General features: G+C 35.5%; 1 protein-coding gene across 2 annotated transcripts in view; it reads right to left on the bottom strand.

Moving 5' to 3' along the window:
- Window positions 1–2,207: 2,207 nt before the first annotated feature.
- Window positions 2,208–21,881, bottom strand: part of BBS5 (Bardet-Biedl syndrome 5) — a 25,629-nt gene continuing 5,955 nt past the window's right edge. Inside the window, exons 3-12 of one of the 2 annotated variants that reach the window (XM_006867019.1) lie at window positions 17,750–17,815; window positions 16,452–16,501; window positions 16,205–16,332; window positions 13,282–13,417; window positions 9,223–9,318; window positions 5,856–5,918; window positions 4,005–4,139; window positions 3,491–3,574; window positions 2,550–2,573; window positions 2,256–2,403 (exon numbers count right to left, since the gene is read on the bottom strand). In XM_006867019.1, the coding sequence (XP_006867081.1) occupies window positions 2,302–2,403; window positions 2,550–2,573; window positions 3,491–3,574; window positions 4,005–4,139; window positions 5,856–5,918; window positions 9,223–9,318; window positions 13,282–13,417; window positions 16,205–16,332; window positions 16,452–16,501; window positions 17,750–17,815 (884 nt within the window). In that variant the 3' untranslated portion in view covers window positions 2,256–2,301. Of the gene's footprint in view, window positions 2,404–2,549; window positions 2,574–3,490; window positions 3,575–4,004; window positions 4,140–5,855; window positions 5,919–9,222; window positions 9,319–13,281; window positions 13,418–16,204; window positions 16,333–16,451; window positions 16,502–17,749; window positions 17,816–21,881 lie in introns of both variants that reach the window. The other variant, XM_006867020.1, reaches the window with a different exon arrangement.

The raw sequence follows: 21,881 nt of genomic DNA, 5'->3' as shown, positions 1-21,881 counted from the left end.
ACACCATATTAATTATGGAATACAGGAGTCATGATTTGAAAAATATATCTTTCATTTATGACAGCCCATTGAGTTTCCAAGGCTGTAAATCTTTTACAGAAGCAGACTGCTACATCAGTCTCCTGAGGAGTAGCTGGTGGCTTTGAACTACCAACCTTTTGGTTGTCAGCCAAGCACCTAACCCATGCCCCACCATGACTCCTTTTTAAGTAGATGTAAACTCCGAAAACCCACTGCCAGTGAGTTGATTCTGACTCCCAGGGACCCTGCAATGGATTTTCGAGACTGAGAGTCTTTATAGGAGCAGACAACATCATTCTTCTCCTTGGAGAGGCTGGTGGGTTTCAACGGCCAACCTGTGGCTAGCGGTCCCATACTGATCACACTGTGCCATCAGAGCACATGTAGATGTATGTAGATGTTATTGTTGTGTGCTGTCGAGTCAGTTCAGACTCATAGTGATCTTGTGTAGGTGGATTAGAACTGCCGACATTGCGATTAGCAGTCCAGTGCTTATCCTATAGCAGCACCACACCAGGGCTCAACATATGTAGTTAACACTGCATAATTTTTCATGATATACTTTGCTACATAATCATATTGTCACATTTGTGGATGTCAGTAGGACTGCAGGAATACTGTAATTTCAGAGTTTGAGATTCTGAAACTTGTCCACTAGAACAAAAGCTTCATGAAGATGGGGATTTTTTTATGGTCTGTGTCATTCAGTCCCATAGCCCCAGAACCTAGTGGGTAACTCCAATGACAGTACCCAGATCAGGGAGTTATGTATTTTTAAACTTTCAGGTCTCTCTCCATGAGTAACAGTTTTTTCTTTTATTTTACATCACAGTGAAGTCAATGGTACTGTCAGCTGCTAAAACAACAGCTGAAAGAGCTCATTGACTCTTTTTCCATTTATAGATGCCACTAACGGTTTTAACACACTAGAAAAAACTAACAGCTGCTCCCTTGTTTAAACAATAAATGACTCATTTCTCTCTACACGTAACACCTCACATTTGAAAAGATTAATGATTGAGATAGATGATATTTCAGGTTATTACTTTGTAGTTAGCAAACCATATATATTTTTTTTTGCTTGAAATATATCTAATTAATATTATTGAAAGTATTGTTTATTTCTGACTTGAATAAATTTTTCAAACTACCAATTTTTTTTCTCATATAGGTTTTTTTTTTTTTTTATAACTCCTTCCTTTAAAAATCTAAAAACCATCTTCCCTTTAAATGAAGAAATCAATTTATAGTTTCTGTACAATGATTCTTAATAAACTCTGCGTAGTCTATGGGATGGATGTGTCCATGGTTGCACATAGAAGTTACATCTTACGTTAGATGTGTTCACACACCTACTCCTTTCCCTCTAGAGAAAGAAGGCTCATTTCGCTAATTTCCATGATATGGCAAAGGTTCCTTGTAAAGAGGCTGCTTTATATTTAAGCAGTGGCTGAATGATGCTAGAGACCTCACCAACTTCACTAAGAAATAAAAAAGCAATGCTTTATTTTTTGAAAAAGTTCAAAGATGTTTCAATAAATACAAATAAGAAAATAAATAAAACCACTTCCTTACAAAATAAGTATATTTTAGAATTATTTACAATATGAGGGGACTTGAAAAATTTCATGGAATTGGAGAGGGAATTGAAAACTAATGGAATTTTTCCACAAACTTTTTGAAGCCCCCTGGTAGTCCCCAAAACTTTACATAGGGACTGACAGATGAGGGGTTTACATTATCTTTTCATTCTATTTCTCCATGAACTGTTTGAAATTTCGTATCATACTTCAGAGATGTTATAATCTTTACTTTTTACAAAAAAAGTCCCCCTAAAGATGATAGGCTTAAGGGTCATAAATTTTATTAGAATTATTTAGCTGCTTATCACATTTAGATATATTTAAAACAAATTTTCATAACAGAAAACCAGCGTTTTTATTATTCCATGGGAACAGTCTTATTCTTTTAAAAAATACTTTGAAAACATTAAATGGTGCTACATATAAGTTCTTTATTAAACCAGGCACGAGAGTCATTTGTATCTGCACACTGACAGTTACAAGTATTATTACAAAGTAAACCTATATACAGACTAAATACAATTCTATTACAATTTTAAATATAATGTTTTAGAAAATTGGTAGTAAAGTCATAGATAAATGAATTTTCCCTTAATTATTTTTCTGTAAATACAAAAACTATTCCTTGCCTTAACCCAGGCAACTAGTATCTTTAATCTTGAGATATCTTTAAATAGAAATTCAGTTCAACTCAAGATCAACTTATTACTTCCCAAAGTCCCTGTAGGGTGAATCCATCCTTCAATTTTTCTATTGCAAGCCCCAGTTCTTCTGAAAATACGGGTTCACGGTCTTGTTGCTTTTTGGGAGATAAGAAGATGAGATGGGAATAGAGAAGAGGGGCAAGGAAGAAGAAAAAACAAAATAGGTTTCACATAAGTTTGTGAATACTATATGCTGAAATATAGAATTTTTTTTCATATACTGTAGTTGAAATGTCCTTACCTTGTTTCCATCGGCAAAATAAGCCTATGAGGGAAAAAACTCACATGTAATATTGCACTCATATGAGATTATAATAAATCAGTAGGCTAAGGAGCAACTACTTAATTTACAGAATGATTCTGTAAATGAATGTGTCACTATCTCTCCAATTCTGGCAGCAGAAATAACTTCTTGCAACCATCAATAATGTCTACAAGAGTAAGTTTAAAGTTCTAACAATGTGCTTTGTAATCAGTGTAAAACTGGCACTGTTAACTTGAAAGGAGATAAAAAAAAAAGAAATGACTTAGAAACTATAAAATGCCTTCCGAACTTTTGGTTTAGAGAAGATTCTGGCAAAACAAACAAAACGCCCCCAAATAATCAGTCAGTGCTCTGATGGATCAATAAATGCATATAGCCGGAAGTAGAAATAGTTTACAATTAAACATTTCATACTTTTGTTTCAAATGATTTGTTCCCAGAGAGGTATTCTGGTTATATTCATGACCACAATATGGAGAAAACATTTACTATTATTATTATTTTGGCTATTAATTAAATAACACCAATTTGGAAAAAGAAAAGTATACTCTCAAAGGCATGTCCTTCTTTAAAAATGACCTATAAATTGAAGATTTACTCTGGAAAGTGTAGATTTTAAATATAATTCTTAACACTTGATTATTCTAACGTTTGAAAACACTTTTCATATGTACTTGAAATCCTGAGTCACTGTTCTTAAACGACTTCTGAGATTGGTAAATTAAAAGCAATCTTACAAAAAAAATTTCCTCACTTAGGAAAAACAAAACAAAACAAAGCTCTAGAATTCTTTTGTAAGAGATTCTCCAAAGCCTCCAGCTGTACGGTGTTCTGCAGATGCAGACTATTAGCCAATGACACACCACTCAGGTGGAAACCATTGGGAAAAGTCAACAGCCCTCCCTTGTAATACGCACCACAAAAGCATCCGTATGGTCATCGGAATCTATTTCCACATCATCTTGGATTTGTTCGACTGTCAGAGCTTCAAGGGGCTGTGGCTGAAGATTAGTACATGAAAAAAATGCATCAAAGATACAATATTAATGAAACCACATTAGTCAAATATACTTTGACAATTTTATTTCCCTACAATAACTCAAGTCTTATAAAAATCATTGCACAGTTTATATTCTTACATCATAACACACTTTAGTAATAAAATTAGGAATCGTATATGGATAGGCTGCTAATCTAGATGGATAGGTAGAGAGAGCAGGGAATGAATGATGAAGCAACTAGTTAGGAGACAAGTGGCAGATACAAATCAGTGATGGTGTGGCGGCCAGACTTACTGAGTAGAGCCTGAATTCATTTTAATGAAAACAGTTTACAATTAAATTGTACATAATGTATTTAAATCAGAATTTGAAACATCTGTGTAAAAGCAATTCAGCAAACTCTATGTATGTCACATACTGAACAAACTACCTTTTCTTCCATCTCATAATCCACCCCAAATATAGGACTGGCGGAATAGACTTTGTGAAGTGAATTGATTTCCTTAACTGATTCTTGTAGCTTTTCAACAGGATCTATTTTAAAGCCAAGAACATATCCTCCACTCTGCATGAAAAAAATAATGAAAAAACAACAAACAAGCCTAAATAATGGTATTATTTGGTATATAATAAACTATAGCTCTAATTTTCCTTATTTAGAACAATATTTAAAGTTGGTTTTTAAAAACTTTTTATTATGAAAAATGGCAAACATAGACAAAAACAGAAGAATATAATTAACCTCCATAAGCCATCATCCAGCCTCGACAAGTAAGGACACTTGGCCAACTCTATTTCACCTGTAATCTACCCCTACCCCAAACACACATTATTTTGAAACATATCCAGATATCAGATCATATCATGTGTACATATCAAAGCTGATCTTTTAAGATTAAAAAAAACACCACTATATGTTGTGAAGACCAAGTGAGCTAAAATTTTTTTTGAGATAGAGTTTGATAAAAAGGAATCTACCATACATTATAAGGAGCTAGGCAATAGCCTTAGACTATCTCCTTGGAGAATTAGAAAGAACTTAACTATAATTCACTGCTGGAGAAGACAAGAATATTTTCTCTCTACATAAGCTGCTGTTATTAAGTGCTCTCAAGTCGATGCCGACTCATAGAGACGCTGTACAGGGTTTCTAAGAGCAGCTGATGGGTTTTAACCACCGACCTTGTGGTTAGCAGTCCAGTGTTTTTACCACCACTGCCACATTAAGGGCTCCATCTTCAGCTATAGGTAGAAAAAAATTGAAGGAACATACTGGAAGAGCATATGCTTTGGGTTAAGAGCAGATGTTTTTGAGTTCAAAATCTGGCTCTACAATTTACTGTGATGCTGGAAAATGTACTTTCCTTAATGTTTTAAAGCCTCAAATTTCTAATCATAAAATGGTCATTAAGTTGAATTAAATAGCATATGTAGGATACTTGATTTATTTTCTGGAACATAGGAAATACTAAATAAATGGCAGCTACAAATCTACAGGTCAGAAAAGAAACAGCTATTCATGTTTAAATGTAGATGAAAAGTATTTAATAAAATGAATGTTGTATTTAAATGTATTTTTACAAAAAAGAAAAGATAATTATCTATGTGTAGGAGGATAAAATCTCAATCAAGGGTATGTGTTTATGTCTGTATCTGTCTGTGTTTCTCAAGCAGTCTTGGGAATGACTCAGCCCTGGGACCAGCACGTAGCCCTACCACTTTCTAGCTGTGAGATCACAGGCAAGGTTCCTAGCCTCAGTGTAAAATAGGGAAAACAGTAAATGTATCACAGAGTTAGATACAGATTAAGACAATGCATACCATTACTTAGCACAGTGAATTAATACCCAAATCCAGTGCCATCAAGTTGTAGTGACCCTAGAAGACAAACTAGAACTGCCCCATTGTGTTTCCCAGGCTGTAAATCTTTCAGGAAGCAAACCGCTACATCTTTCTCCCACAGGGCAGCTAGCAGGTTCAAACCAGGGACCTTTTGGTTACCAGTTGAGCACTTTAAATACTGCAGCACTAGGGCTACTTAGTGATTTAATACTGCCGTTAATAATAAAAATTTTGATCATAATGACAGCATCTGTCCAACAAAAAATAAATTCTTCATATGTGGACAATTACTACAAGACTTCAAACCCTCCACAGAATTTCATATTATAACTAATATTATTCTTGGTTTTAGCCTGGTTATTATGTAAATAAAACTAAAAATCTAGACTGCCACACAGTTTTAAATGTCACAGACAAATAAAAATGTAGAATATCTTACCTGCTGGGAGCTTTCTATGACAAGAGCTAAACCAAATTTTGAATCTCTAATCTTTATTGAACGCTAGATGCAAAATGAAAGAGAAAAAAAAAGGCATGCTTTTATGATCAGGTAATCGTAACGCTTTTACTACAAGTGTGTACACTTTCACACAGTAACTATTTGAAAGTACATTTAAAAGGACAGATTTCTTCCTTCTCCCTTCTTTCCTCTACCAGAGAAACAACTGAACACAGACTTATACTGAAACTAGGTGGTACATTGTAAAGCAATAAAAAGACATCTCTGAAATATGCACAAATTCCTCTGATTCAAATATCTCTCCCCCTTCTAGAGAGTCAACAACTTAACTTGAATCTTTTTTTTAAATAGAAGGCCAGAATCTTTTACTTAGTCAATGTCTGTGGCTCTCAAGGCTGGGCTAACTGAAGAGTCACATCTTTCATGCCTCACATCATAGGTGGCTAAATTCTTAAGCAATTTACAGTCTTTTTTTTTAAGTTTATGAGCATTCAGTTATTAATCATTTTTGGCTAATTTTAAAGATAAAATTTATAGCAATATTCCTAAAACACAAAACAAAAATACCCATTTTATTCATTGTTAAAAACTGTAAGCAAGCAATGTATTTCATTTTTCTGCTACAATAATGATATAACATAAGGTAATATGCACAAATGCTTTCTGACTTCTCAAATTTACATAGGATATCAGGTAAGGCTGGGATAGATCACATGTAATTAACATCAAAAGGTCTGTGTGACATGAAGGCTTAGCTTGGACAGTGACACCAGGGGCCAGAGAGGAGGAAGGCAGGCAGAACTACAGTTAGTGCTGTTGCTGTTGAGTGCTGTCGAGTGCATTATCCTGCAGCACCACATCAGCACTATACTAAGTGACAAAAATGTAATTGATGGTAGTTTAAGGGGTGGTCTACAATTATGGGAAAAGCTCAGAAAAGAGTAATCTGTGACAGGTGATGGCAAATTACACTTCGAGACATGGACGTCAGAAATTGACAGAGTGAGAGAGAGAAAAAAGAGAGACCAAGGCTTTACTGGTAACTGGCTTTCCATCTAGATTTCTTCACACCTGACTAGTACACACACAGCCAGTTAAGAATCACATAACACTGGCAGCCGGGCTGTCAAAAGGTAATCTACCCAGGTGATTATGGGTGACAGAGACAGAAAACAGAAGAAGCTGGTATATATCTATGTGGGCGGGGCCAGAGCAATGTCTGAGACTCGAAGCTGAAGTTAGACCATGACTACAGCAGTGACAGACTGTGATGGTATCAGATTGCAAGTTGTTTGGGCTTCGTTGAATTCATTCCAGAGGCCATATTTAGCCAGAATGCTCCTTAGAAGCAAGGAGGGCGAGATTTCGTCTCACGAACTTTGGACATGTTATCAGGTGGGACTAGTCTCTGGTGAAATCATGCTACGTAAAGTAGAGGGGTCAGTGAAAAAGAAGACTCTCACGCGATGGACTGACATAGTAGCAGTGACAATGGGTTCAAACACAGCAGTGGTTGTGGTGATGGGGTAGGACCGGGCGGTGTTTTTGTTCAGTTGCATATAGGTTATCTATGAGTCAGAAGTGACTTGATGGCACCTAACAAAAATAATTCTTAAATAACAAAAGAAAACCTATTTAAAGAACAGAAAGCACAGGGTTGTTTGTTGTTGTTACTACTCAGTAATTATTCATTATAAAAGTTAGGTTAGGCAAGTTAAAATATAGATAAATGTAATGAAAAATACATGGACCAATTTTATCAATCAATGCAAACTCTGCTTGTTACACTTTTTCAGTCCTGATTATAAGTTCTTATATATTTTGGACATTTTTTAGATGCAGAAATAATTTTCTTCCTGTCAAAGTCAATAATTTTCTACTTAATGTGTTACTTTTCCCCACCAGACCAGAAAACTCTCTGATGGTAGATACTGTGTACTGGTTGATGATTTTTATGAATGTATCTCTAGCACCTTGAACAGTTTTGGGAATTGTTCAATATTTGGCAAATTCATGAACAAATGATATTTTTAAAAGTTACTCAGAAATCAAACAATTTAGCATAAGACAGACTTGAGAATATTGTGCAAAAATTATCCTTTTCAAAGATCAAGAATTTTCCTTTACAATATTTTTTGTGTGTGTATGAATTGAGTGAAGGTTTATAGAGCAGATCATCAGTTTTTATTCAACAAATCATATACTTTGCTTCATTACTTGGCTGCAGTTTCCTCCATTTACCAACAGTTAACAGCATATACCTCTGTTCACTTTAACTAATGCATTCCTCCCTGTGTTTCCTGCTACCTTCATCTTTCTTCTGCTAACCTCCTTCTTGTATATTACCTGCCCTGTCACCCATGTCAACATGTGTGTATGCTCTAGTTCATGAATAATCCTCAAGAATTTTCTTAAAGAAAAAAAAGGCATTTTCTAGATAATGTATACACTAAATCTACTTAATAATTATTTATTGATAAGACTGCTTAGTCTTAAACTTACTTATTTCCTACAAAAATGGTAATTATCATAGGATAATCTCATAGTATTTTCATTAATCGCTTTTATGTTCCATCTAATTTGAACTTGTTTGTTGTTGGTAAGTGCTGTTGAGTCTGTTCCAACTCATAGTGACCCTTTATAGGGTTTCCAAGAAGCAGCTGCTGAGTAGTCCTATAAATAGCTTTACGTAAAATGAAATTGTTCAGTTTACTGGGGTTTTCTATTTCACTGACTCACAACTCATAGTAGTAACAGAGTAAAAAGATCAATCTTTCCTATTCCCAAAACAAATTGGTTTTGGTTCTTATTCAGGATTTTATTAGCTTTAATTAAATTTATGATAATAATATTATCGCTTAAAAACATCTTGATTCCTTTTCAGTGAGCTTGTAGTATGTATTCAGCGTGTATTACAAGCTATATTTAAATACAATGGAATTAACTCATTTACAAAATTAATAAATTCTGACTTTAAAAGGTTTTAGAGCAGAAAGTGGCAAGAGAGCCAAGACAAATTTTGTGGAAGTGTGTTAAAACCATGCCCAGGTTATTAATATTGTTTACTTGCCTAATTAAAGTCCTTTGAATGGACTCCAACTATTTTAACTTTAAGAATCCAACATATTTTATATTAATCTCAAAATGATAATGGTGTTATTTCCCTTGAATATCAATGCATTTGGGTCTTGTCTTTGTTGACATAGCAAAGAATGCTCTCAGCTATAACAGCTGCCATTTCAAAAGAGAAAGAGTGAACTTACTGAATCTCAAGTCTTGTTAATTGCTGAACACAAATAAATGATTTATTCTGTTAAAATAAGGTCACCAAACTGCATGTACTTACAATTTGCAAATACGGTATGCTGACATTAAAACTGTCATTCATATTTGCATGCCACACAATTCTTACATTGGTAATAAAAAAGGTCCCCAAATTTCCCTGTTAAAAAGAATAATGAGAAATACATCAATGATCATTTGTTTGGATATTTATTCTTTATTTTCTATACACTTGTTTATTCTGATTATCACAGTAGGAGATACTACCAGAATTGTGCATCATAGAATATCAGTGACTTAATCATTCACTGGCTGGAACTAAGTTAGATGACTGAGAACATAAATTCTAGAGTCAGACTCCTAATCATCACACCATCAGTACATGAGTAGTTCTCTGACCCGGGGCAAATTTCTTCTTGGTCATTCTGCAAATATAAGCTGGAGATTTAAACAAATAACTTATGTGACTAAAGCCCTTAGTACAATGCCTGGCACATAATAAGCATTACTAGTTAGAGCTTATCATGATTATGATTCAAAATTTGGGATAATTCAAGGCAAAGAAATTGAAGTTAAAGAGAGATAAAACACATGTGATACCCCAGCAGTCGACAAGAGGTATCTAATGGCTCTTCATCAATATTCTAGATCAAAACTGTCTTCAGTTATACATAACCCTTCAATATCTAGTCAAAAGCATCCCAGTATGATAGCTAAGGGTCTGAGGTCTAATTCTATGGTACCAAAATTACCTGCCTCTACCATTTAAACTTCCATTCTCAAACCACTCCTTACACATTATTGTTGTTGTTATATGCTGTCAAGTCAGTTCTGATTTAGCAATCCTGTACATGGTTTCCGAGTAGCTGCTGGTGAGTTTGCACTACTAACCTGTGGTTCAAGCCAATTTTGCAATCCAGCGCATTAACACACAGTGCCACATTAGTATTCATACATAGTTATTTTCTTTTTTATACTTTGAGATTTAAGCCATTAACTCACAATTTTACCCAGAACCTAAAGAGTCCTTTTTTGGGATGATCATATTTGAAACATCAGAAAAGTCCATTTGCCAACCAATTACACACACACACACACACACACACACATATCACACATTTAGGCATACAAACACACTCAACATATGAGAGGGCTTCAAACGGTCTATGGAAAAACGGAATCAAAAGATAATGGAATTTTCCCATAAACTTTTTATAAACCCTTTGGACACACATACATATTTTCTCCCTCCACTCTCTACTTGCAAAGAATTATGAAAAAAAAAAAAAAAAGTAGTCCCCCGTTTTTCCCGTCTCAAGTCTCATTAATAGTTTAGTAAGGGTTTCCGAGAATCTAAATCTCTCTGGGGGCAGACAGCCTCCTGTTTCTCTGATGGAGTAGCTGTTGGGTTTGAACTGTTGATCTTGTGGTTAGTAGGCCAATGCCTAATCCACAGCACCACCATGACTCCTTAAGAAAAACTTAGTAAGGAATAATTCATGTTATTATTTCCTCTTATTTAGGAGAAAAAGAATTTACAAAACTCCTAAATTAAAATGGTAGGTGAGCACATTTAATTAGCTTTATTATTTTTCATTAAACACAAATTACATTGACAATAATATTCCCAATATTCAAAAAAATGATATAGCTAGTAATCCCAGACATCTAATTAATGAATTAATTTTAAAATGGCAGTGAGCAGAGTAAGTCCCCTCTATTCTTCTAAAGCCTACAATCGAATGTGGGTATACAGATAAGTTCTCTGTGCTAGAACAGTCGTAAATCAGAGGGCTGCATATGCAGCACACAGACAGAAGTTTCTAGAAAGTGACATTGAAGCTATGACCCAAAACAGGTTAGCAAACTATGGGTTATGGGCCAAATTGGTTCTGAAGTCTGTTTTTGGTATGGCCAGAAAGCAAAGAATGATTTTTACATTTTTAAATAGTTGAAAGAGTTTAAGAAAAAAAACCAACCAACATCTATATATAGTGGCAGAGTAAAGATTATATGACATTCAAATTTCAGTGTCCACAAATAAAGTTTTAATTGGAACACAGTCATGCTTAGTCTTTTAATATTGTGTATGGCTGGATCTGGCCCTTTACAGAAACAGTTTTCTAATCCCTGACCTAAAGGTTGAGAAGCCATTATTCAAATGGGGAGGGTTCTTTATTGTATAGAACTCTAATCAATTTAAAAGAACTTCTCAATGGGGGAAGATAGTGTGCCCACTAAACAGTTTTCATCTTGTCTAGATGGGTCTGGTAAAAAGAGATGGGGATAAGATTCTTATGATTCAACAGTGAGTAATTGTTATCATGACTAATTGTGACTGTCACAATTGTAAAGGTAGAAGCTTTGCATAAAAAATGGGGGAGTGGTTAATCTTACAGTCAACAAAGGACCCTAGGACTATCAAGGGAGAAGAGCACAAGTGGAATGTGAAACCTTATCTAGAGAAACAGTGATACCAGAGATGGAGGCAGAGATGGGGACACGGAGATAGGGAGTAGCCGAGGGCTCGAGATTCATGGGAAGAGAGGGACTGAGAGCTGGCACCCAGAAGGCAGACTTGCAGAATATGCCCTTTGGTGGTGTAAATTATTATATATTTTGAATATATAATGTTTTGAAAAAAACCCTCATGTGAATAGAGAGAAATACTGTTAACTCATGGTACATGGAGGGGATTATAATCATTGTAATGAAACAAGGTGTATGATTTGTTGAATATAAAACTTTCACTCAACTCAAAAATAAACACTTAAAAAAAAAAAGAAGTCTCAAATGAGCAAAGGCTAACAAATCTTTAGAATCGAATCATTATGTTTATGAAATTTAACTAGCAATAAACTCTTCAATCAAATGTTAAAGATTAAACATAGAGGTTATTAATCTAAGTTGTAATACACAAGAAAGCCGAACATTATTAGTAAAATACACCTTTCTCTAGAAAATGATGTTACTTATTTCAAATATTAGTTGCTTAAGTAAATAAATGGGAGTCGGTGGCTTTTTAGGCTAAGCACTGGACTGCTAACCACAGGTTAATGATTCTAGCATATCTGCAGCTCCACAGGAGAAAGATGAGGCTTTCTGCTACTGCAAAGATTTACAGCCTCAGAAACCATACTGTTGTTAAGTGCTGAGTCGGTTCCGACTCAGCAACCGTTATAGCAACAAGGAGCAGCTGGTGAGTTTGAACCGCTGACCTTGAGGTCAAGTGCTTATCCTACAGCACCATACCAGGTATCAATTACATTAGCTATGTTGTGTAACCACCATTCAAAATAGTTGTTAATCTTGTCTTTAAAGAACCAAAATATAATTGATTTGTTGTTGCTTAAATCCATTATTGTAATTCTTCATTTGTGTGTGTATATTACATATTTATATGTTGTTACTGTTAAGTGTCATTGAGGTGGTTCTGACTCATACATATAGAGTTGCTATGAGTCGGAACCAACTCAATGACATGTAACAACATACAAATAAATATGTAAAAACATAATACATTTACAAACACACAAATGGCGCTACAATAATGGATTTGTTTTGGTTGTTAAGTGCCGTTGAATAGGTTCCAATTTAAGTGACAGCAAATCAATTATATGGTTAGTTCCCCAAAGACAAGATTAACAACTGTTCTGAGTGGTGGGTGCACAACATAACTAATGTAATTGATATCACTAAATTGTGTACCTGACTTATATTCCTACAATAAAAAATACTGTGAAAAAAAAAAAAAAAAAGACCAGATTAAAAGGTTTCTGAGATTGTCCACACCACGGCTCTCCGCTATTGGCATAAGGAATCAAGATGTGGTGGAAAGTGTGGAAGAGCACGACTCTGGGACAAACTTCCATATGTGAGGTCACATAACTCTTTTGGGCCTGAGTTTGTCCTCTATAAACGAAGGAAGACTGAACTAGATGAGCTCTAAGGCCCTTTTCAGCTCCAAATTCCATGCAGACCTCAAGTTGTTTGAAAGAGACCAGTGCCATAAAAACAGGAAAGTCAGAATAACATTTCATGTCAAAAGCTATAATGTTAATTTAATAATTAGACTTGAATGAATATAAAAACCAAAAGATTTATTAGTATTTTTGCACAATACCTGATCACTGGATAAATTCCATACTCCATTGATTTTATCATATACATGTTCTTGTGGTAATAATCTTAGTTGCTTATTGTGAATGAGTGCACTTCTCAACTTAAAATCACGATACATTTTAGATGTTTCATATGCTCTATAAAAAAGAATGAGCAAAAAGTCATCCCAAACTGAAAATGGTTTTTTCCTTGGATTATGTTTACTTAACTATTAAAATAAAGTTGTTAGTATCTATGTTGTTGTTGTTGTTAAGTCGATTCTGACCCACAGCAACCCTGTATAGGGTTTCTGAAGAGAAGCTGGTGAGCTTGAACTGCCGACCTTGCAGTTCAAACGGCTTTGCAGTCTGGTGCATTAACCCACAGCTCCACACCAGGACTCAAGTATCTATGTACTATGTACATCACATAAATAATTACTCTGGTAAATTTTTTAAAATTTTCTTTTCAGCGGAGTCTGGTGATTAGAGTTTTTTGTATTTCATTATTTGTTTGTTACATCTCCATAATCCATTTTTTTAGATTTGATTCCATAATCCATTTTTTTAGATGGCTAACTTCTAAGGCAATATGCATCACACAGCAGAAGTGATAGGAAACAAACAGACTTCTCTAAACAAAACAATGATTGCACATAATAGACCTACCTGGAAGTTGTTCCCCCCCATTAAAATGCTGTACTTTTTTTTTTTTTTCAACCTGTTTTAAGTAATGGTACCATGATTCTTTTGACAGTAAACAGTACAATTACTTTTCTCACTGCAGCTTGAATATACTAGACTCACTTCTTTCTCTACAGAGAAAATTACAACAAATCTCTACCAACTCCAAAAAGCAACCCATTAGTGTGTGGATGTATGTGTGTGTGGGAAATCTCCCTGACTTTGTTTTCTTCCGGTTTCTCTTCTAATGAAGACTAAATACAGCAAAAACAATCTGATTAGCTTTTGAATATTGTTGTTGTTAAGTGCTGTCAAGTCGGTTCTGACTCATAGCAACATTGTGTAGGGTTTCCAAGGAGCAGTTGGTGGGTGTGACCCAACAACCTTTTGGTTAGCAATCCAGTGCTTACCCCAAAGTGACACACTTTGATAAGTTAATTCTAATTTTACTCCAAGGAACCTGGTAAAGGAACGGTTAAGTGCATGATTACTAAGCACAAGGTTGGCCGTTCAAACCCACCTAGCAACTGTGAGGAAAAGATCAGATGATTTGCTCCCATAAAAATCATAGCCTAGAAAACCCTATGGGGCAGTTCTACAATGTCACACAGTGTCACTATGAGTCAAAATAGACTAACAGCACCTAACAACAACAATTTTACTCCACAATGAAAACAGCATTTAATAAGATTAATAAAAGGGTTTTCTTAGTTTTAGTCATTTTAATTTTTATAAATTATGTCACTGTGAACTACTTATACTATTTTCACATTACTAAACTAAAGCCGTTTTCATGTTCCCTTTAAAATTATTCATTTTACATAACATGAAATAAAGGACTGAGGTATATGCTCAAGGAAATTGAAAACGTACGTTCACATAAAAATCTGTATATTCTGGTATATTCAAAGCAACACTATTCACAACAACCCAAAAGCAGGAAAACCCCCACAAATGTTCATTAACTGACCGAAACATAAATGATATTTGGTATATTCAAACAATGGACTATTACTCAGTCATAAACAGAAAGGAAGTATTGATACATAAATTATGTTGTAACATAAATGAGCACTGAAAACATTAGGCTAACTGAGGGGAGCCATAGACAAAAGGTCACATATAGTATGACTCATCTTATGTGAACTGTCCAGACGAGACAAATCTATAACAACAGAAAGCAAATTAGTGGTAGCCAATGGCTGTGGCAGGGGAAACAGGTAATGACTGCTAACCAGTATGGGGTTTCTTTCAGAGTGTTGGAGATGTTCTGGAATTAAATGAAAAACCACCAAACTGTACACTTTGTTTGGCCAAGTGTACAATTTTACTCAAGCTTTAAAAAAACCATAATACTTAGGGGATGATTTTAAAAAAGGAGATAGAGACAGAGAGAGAGAGAAAGAAAGCACTAAGTTAGTGGGTGGGCGGGGGTGGGGGTGGGGAAAGAATGTAGCAAACAAAACCAAAAGAAAACTTTTTAAGGAAAAAACCCATACAGGATTTCTGCTGTGTTGCTCAGTTCCAACTTATAGTGACCCTGTACAGCGTTTCCAAGAAGTAGCTGATGGGTTTGAACTGCTGACCTCGTGGTTTGCAGTTCAGTGCTGATCCTACAGTGCCATGTTGTTGTTGTTGTTGTTAAGTGCCATCGACTCAATTCCAACCCACAGTGACCTGTATAGGGTTTCCGAGGAGTAGCTTGTGAGCTTGAACCACCAATCTTGGCAGTTCATACAGTTTTGCAGTCTGGCGCATTAACCCATAGAGCCACACCAGGACTCCTACAGTGCCATACTGCTAAATAAATAACCTTTTCTTTTTTAAATAAATAACCTTTTAAATGAATGAATTATCCAACTTGTTTATCTACCTTGAATAAATTCTCCATTTCACTCTACCTACTCTGATAGCTAATTTAATAGGATCTTCATTAGAAATTTTTATAAATTTTCAGGTGTCTCAAAGTGTTTTATCAAATGATAATGAAATGCATTCCTTCTAAAGCAGCCTTCAGGATATTTCAGAACAGAGCTGAGAGAATGACAGCATCACACTTCTAAACCTTTTAATCACTGTTGTTGGTAAGTGTCTTCAAATCGGTTCCAACTTACAGCGACCCTGTAGGGGGTTTCCAAGGAGTGACGGGTGGGTTTGAACTACCAACCTTGTGGCTAGCAGTCCAGTACTTATCTTATAGCACCACATGGAATCATATAATTGCTTTAAAAATACCCAATAATGCATAAAATATTACTATACCTGTGCACTGCAATCACAGAAGTAAAAAGTCTAGGACTTCCAGGAACCACATTTGTAAATATAAATTCAAAACGAGTATTGTTACATTTTGTTAGTATATAAAGAGCTTCAGTTTGACCTCGTAATTTCTGTAAGGACAAATTTATTTACAAGATTTTTAGATGCACTTCTCACTTACAGTGAAAACATGAATGTTAACCTCAAAACATCTATTCATATATGTTTTAATATGATTTTTCAGACTTACAGAGTTAGCAGTCCTTGTTGTAATATTCAATATGCAGTTGTAACCAACAGCTAAAATTCAAAAGCAAAGAATTTAAAGAACACGATAGAGTAAATTGATAAAATTTGTTTTATAAAACTCATATGTATAGAATTTTTTAATTTTTAAAGACTAAATATATATAAGAACTTAAAAAAAAGTTTATGAAAGAATTTCAAATTTGTTAAATAATTAAAAGCACTATCGAGTCAAATCTGCCTCCTTGAACAAACAAAAACATTTATAATATGGGTAATAAGTTTGTTCCTGTAAGACCCATACAGCGCCGACTGAAATCTAAGCACCACTGGGTCCAAAGAAAGAGTCTGAGTAATCTAAAATACAAAAAAAAAAAAAAAAAAATCAGTGAAACTTCATTTAATAAAATTAATTTGATCAGATTTAGATCTCCTTCTTTGGGATGACAGGTAATTCCCGGCTTACCATATACCTGGAGAATGATGAACCACACTTATGACCACTACTGATAGTACATACAATGTATTACTATACTCATATTGGTAGTATATGATGTAGTACACTACTACATACAATGCTGAAATGCGTAATTTGCTTATGTTATTATTTTCAGATGTTCGTTCACAGATGTTCAGTTTTATGATTTAGCTGCAGTACATCAGGCTAAAGCCTGGTCTACAATGAAACCAGTGTTGAGAGTTGTAACGCACAGAAAACTGGATAAAGTTCAATTATAACAACATATTACAATTGAACTACACATGAGCCTGACAGTCAATATGACTTCTGACTTCATTGTTAGACACTGATTTCATCATGGACACTGAATTCACTGTAGATCAGTCCTATTAGTGCGATCTTAATTCAGTGTTTCATGCTGTAAAAAGCATCAGTTGTTAATCTGAAATGAGGTATTCAACTTACATCAGAACCAACTTAAGACAGAGGCGCTAGAACAGAAACCTGTTTAAGGCGAGGGCTGCCTGCACTAGAAACAGGTCACAGCAAATTGTCAAAAATAAACAGAGAACCAAAATAGAACAGAAGAAAAATCACAAGAAAAAAACACACAAAACTTATTTAACATAAAAGCCCTAATGTTATGCAGAGAGAAAATGAATGACTGAAAAGCAATATACTGTATTTATATTATAAATAAGACTTTAGTCACTTTAAGAATTTTGAAGTTTTTATCAGCTTAAGAATTACGGTATATTTTTTTCAGTATCTGTACAAGTATAATGGTTCACTTGACAAAGGATTTTTCTTTTTCTTTATAGTTATCTAACAAAGATACTTACAAAGATTGACTCTGGGTAATGCCAAAGAGTGCCAGATAATTCTTAAATTTGTTACCAGAAGTCTCCCTAAAACAAAACACAGAAACTAATTAACAGGTTAGCTTCAGTGAACCTGATTTTTGCCATATACTAAGAAGTGAATAAAGATTGGATATAACCTGTATCCATCGTAACACCTAGAGATTTTTCATAATTTATTAATTTTAAGTACTTATTATGATATGTATATAAATGTGGTCTAGATGTGATTCATAATCTCAAGAGAAACAAAATCTGAAAGTTACCAAAAGTATAATAGTATTCACTGCTCAAACTAACCAAAGTGAACATCACGCGCTGATCTTTAGTCTCAGAATCTGCTGCTGTGGTTTCGAGGTCATCTGTGTACAGCTGAGGAGGCACATGAGATAGTATACTGACAAAACTTTTCTTTTAAGTCACTTATCAAAGAACTCACATACACACTTATTTCTGCCATGGGAGGGCTCTCTTAACAGTTTCCACTTCAGTGAGTCATATATGGAGATACTCCATTTTGCTGTAGGAAAACTTTTCTTTTTGGCTCATATAAATTTATGGCCAGGCTGAAGTCTGTTTATGGCTTTGTGCTTTTCATTCATAGCATAAAACTGATGGTGAGCTAATATTCTGTGTTCTTACATTAAAATATAAAATAGTTAGGTAAACTTCACTTCTCAAAGAGTATCGTGTGGAACACTAGTCTCTATAGATATTCCAGGGGGTAACAAATAAGCCATATAAATCTGAGCACGGTAAATCATCTGTTTTAGAGATTTACAACACAAGCAAAATACAATACAAAGCATATGAAAAGCTTGTCCCAAACCACAATAAAATGCTCAAAAAAATAAATACAACAAAAAACTTTGATATGATGAAATAATAAACTTGCTTAATTTTATTTAACACACATTTCTCCAATAATTATTATATGATTACTTATAGCCAGGTCACATGCTCTCCTCATTAAAAATTAACCCTTGTTGTTGTTAAAGATTAATTTTCAACTCATAGTGACCCTGTATAGGGTTTCTAAGGCTGTAAATCTTTGGGAACAGAAAGTCTTATCTTTCTCTCTCTGAGTGACTGCTGGGCTCAAACCACTGACCTTGAGGTTTGCGGTCCAGTGCTTATCCTACTAAGTCAATGTGCTTGCCTTACCCAAATCCCTCAAAATGCCCCAGATTGTGAAACTGGGTAAGCATCAATACTAAAGTGACAAGGAGGTTTCAAAAATAAAGGCATTTCTCAAGGAAGACTGGAAAATCACAGGATACATTTGAAGAATAATAAGTAGCTTAGCAAACAAAGCTAAAGGATAAAATAAAATTCACATAAAATCACAGAAACTGGGCATTGCATCTACCAGCCAGGGTTCAAGAGAAAAGAGATACGACATACTCAAATTAGGACTCATTCCAAAGGTACGGACGGGTAAGGTGTTGGGAACAAGAAGTGTCCATGCAGCAGATGTGACACATACCCAGGACTAGGATGATAAGGGGAGCAAGTAATTATTGAAATATGGAAGGAATAAGATTCCTACAGAATTGACCATGGTTAGCTTCTCTCTGGAAAGAAGAAGAGAAAGAAATAACCTGATCTCACTCTCTTGTCAACTTTGATCTTCTGCCATGTCTTTCCCAACAGGAAGCAGAAAGGCACAGGAGGCCTTAAATGTAATCTATGCAAGTCATTTTCCCAGGACAAGGGGGAAGAGTAGAGAAGGGTGCTGGACCTTGAGGAACAAATGGAAGACATTAACACAGGCAAGAAAGGTTGTCTGTGACCAAACTAGAAATTCCCCAATTCTAGCCTAGGAAATTTGAACTTAGATCTATTAGTAATGGAGGCAGTGGAGTGGGTGTGGGGGATTAGAATTGGGATCAGAGAAGCCTGAAATTTTTTGAGAAGACAATAATGTGATCCTGGTGTGGTGCTGTGGGTTAGCACTCTGGACTGCTAAGTCGGTTTGAACTACAAGGTCGGCAGTCCAAGCTCACCAGTTGCTCTTGGAAACCCTATACAGGGTCATAGTGGGTCAAAACAGCCTTGACGGCACTTAACAACAACAACCATTTAGGAGTCCTGGTGTGGTGCTGTGGGTTAATGCGCTATTAATGTGGGTTAACTGCAAAGGTGGTTTGAACTGCAAGGTTGGCTTAACTCAACAGCTGCTCCTCGGAAACCCTAGACAGTTGCCATCCAAACCAACTTGATGGCACTTAACGACAACAACAACCATGTAGAAAACAATGTTGGCAGTTTGGTTCACTACTTACTAGCTATGTGACTTGGAAAAGTGCAGTAATGTCACTGCTCCTCATCTTTCTCCCACGGAGCAACCGGTAGATTTCACTATGCTACCAGGGCTCCTTTAAGGAGCTTCTAAGGAGCTCTGGTAGCGTAATGGTTACAAATTGGGCTACTAACCTCAGGGTCAGCAGTTCGAAACTACCAGCTGTTCTGTGGGAGAAAGATGAGGCTTTCTGCTCCCATAAAGATTTACAGCCTCGGAAACCCTGTGCAGGGTTGCTATGAGTCGGAACCGAGTCCACGGCACATAACAACAACAAAACCAGGGCTCCTTAAGAGACTTAGAATATTGATTGGCAAAGAGTAAATACAGACAGTCCCCGACTTATGACATATTCGAGTTACATATTCCTAGGACAGTCACGTGTTTTTTTTTTTTTTTGGGGGGGGTACATTATCATTACAACAACAACAACTACATACAATGTTACAGTGTGTAATTTGCTATTTAATCATTCTCATGCCAAGTCTCAAAGATTGGATTTATGAAGATAATAATAAAAGGCAATAATAATAAAAAGTAACAACAACAACAACAACAAAGAGGCATTCGACTTACATCAGAATTGACTTACGAGAGTAGTCAGAACAAAACCCAGCTGCTAATTCAGGGACTACCTATATTCAAAATACTAATTGTTACTATGGAGTCCTGTTATGGTGTTGTAGGGTAAGTCCTGGACTGTTAACTGCAAGGTCGACAGTTCAAACCCACCCGCTGCTCCTCAGAACTCCTATAGAGGGTTGCTACCAGTAGGAAATGACTTGATGACACACAACTGCTATTTAATATTTAATTATTTACAAGCCAATTTTTATGACTTATTTTGTAATTGCAGATACATTGGTTTATGTTTTTCTTAGGTCATTTCACCGAGGCAACATTAGTCTCTACAACTGGGCTAGGAGATAAAAGACAAAGACATGTATTAATTTTTAAAAAATTTTTTCTATCTATTATAAGGATCTCAGAAAAATAAGAATAGGAGAAGTTTTCTTATAGAACTACCTGCCAACTGTCTACCTCTTTTTCTGTTCTTGATACATCTCTTGCAGTCTCTAGGATTCTTATACTGTCTTTTTCTGCTGAAGAACTGTTTAAAGCTGTAAACCTCGTTTTCTTTTCTTTCTGGTCTATCCAAACACCAAATACAGCTTTCTGTTTCCCCTAGACTCCCAAAAGCTGAAATAAAACTGTTCCTGTTTCATTCAGGGCTTTAGTACAGGAACCTAATTTGATCATCTCTTGTCAGGGTATTTACAATTGAAAATAAGATTCAATGTGCTAATCTTCTGGATCTCATATTTCAGACATGTTATCAGGAGGGACCAGTCCCTGGAAAAGGCCATCATTCTTGGTAAAGTGGAGGGTCAGAGAAAAAGAGGAAGATCCCAATGAGATGGATTAGTATAGCAGCAGCAATGGGCTTGAGTGTAACTACAACTATGAGGATGACGCAGGACTGGGCAGTGTTTCATTCTGCTGTGTACAGGGTCACTATGAGTCGGAACCAATTTGGCAATACCTAACAATAACAACTATGACTGTAGAAGAATTGATGCCTTTGATTATGGTGCTGGAGGAGAATATTGAAAGTGCCAAGGGATGCCTAAAGAACCAATAGATCCGTGTTGGAAGAAGTGCAGCCAGAGTGCTCCTTAGAGGCAAAGATGGCGAAACTTGGTCTCTCATACTCCGGACATATTGTCAGGAGGGACCAGTCGCTGAAGAAGGATATCATGTTTGGTAAGGTGGAGGGTCAGAGAAAAAGAGGAAGACCCCCAACAAGATGGA

Source organism: Chrysochloris asiatica, unplaced genomic scaffold (genome assembly GCF_000296735.1).
Source record: "Chrysochloris asiatica unplaced genomic scaffold, ChrAsi1.0 scaffold00099, whole genome shotgun sequence".
In the NCBI taxonomy this organism is placed as follows: domain Eukaryota; kingdom Metazoa; phylum Chordata; class Mammalia; order Afrosoricida; family Chrysochloridae; genus Chrysochloris; species Chrysochloris asiatica.
Note: the sequence above shows the minus strand (reverse complement) of the source record. Positions and strands in the feature narration are given on the sequence as shown.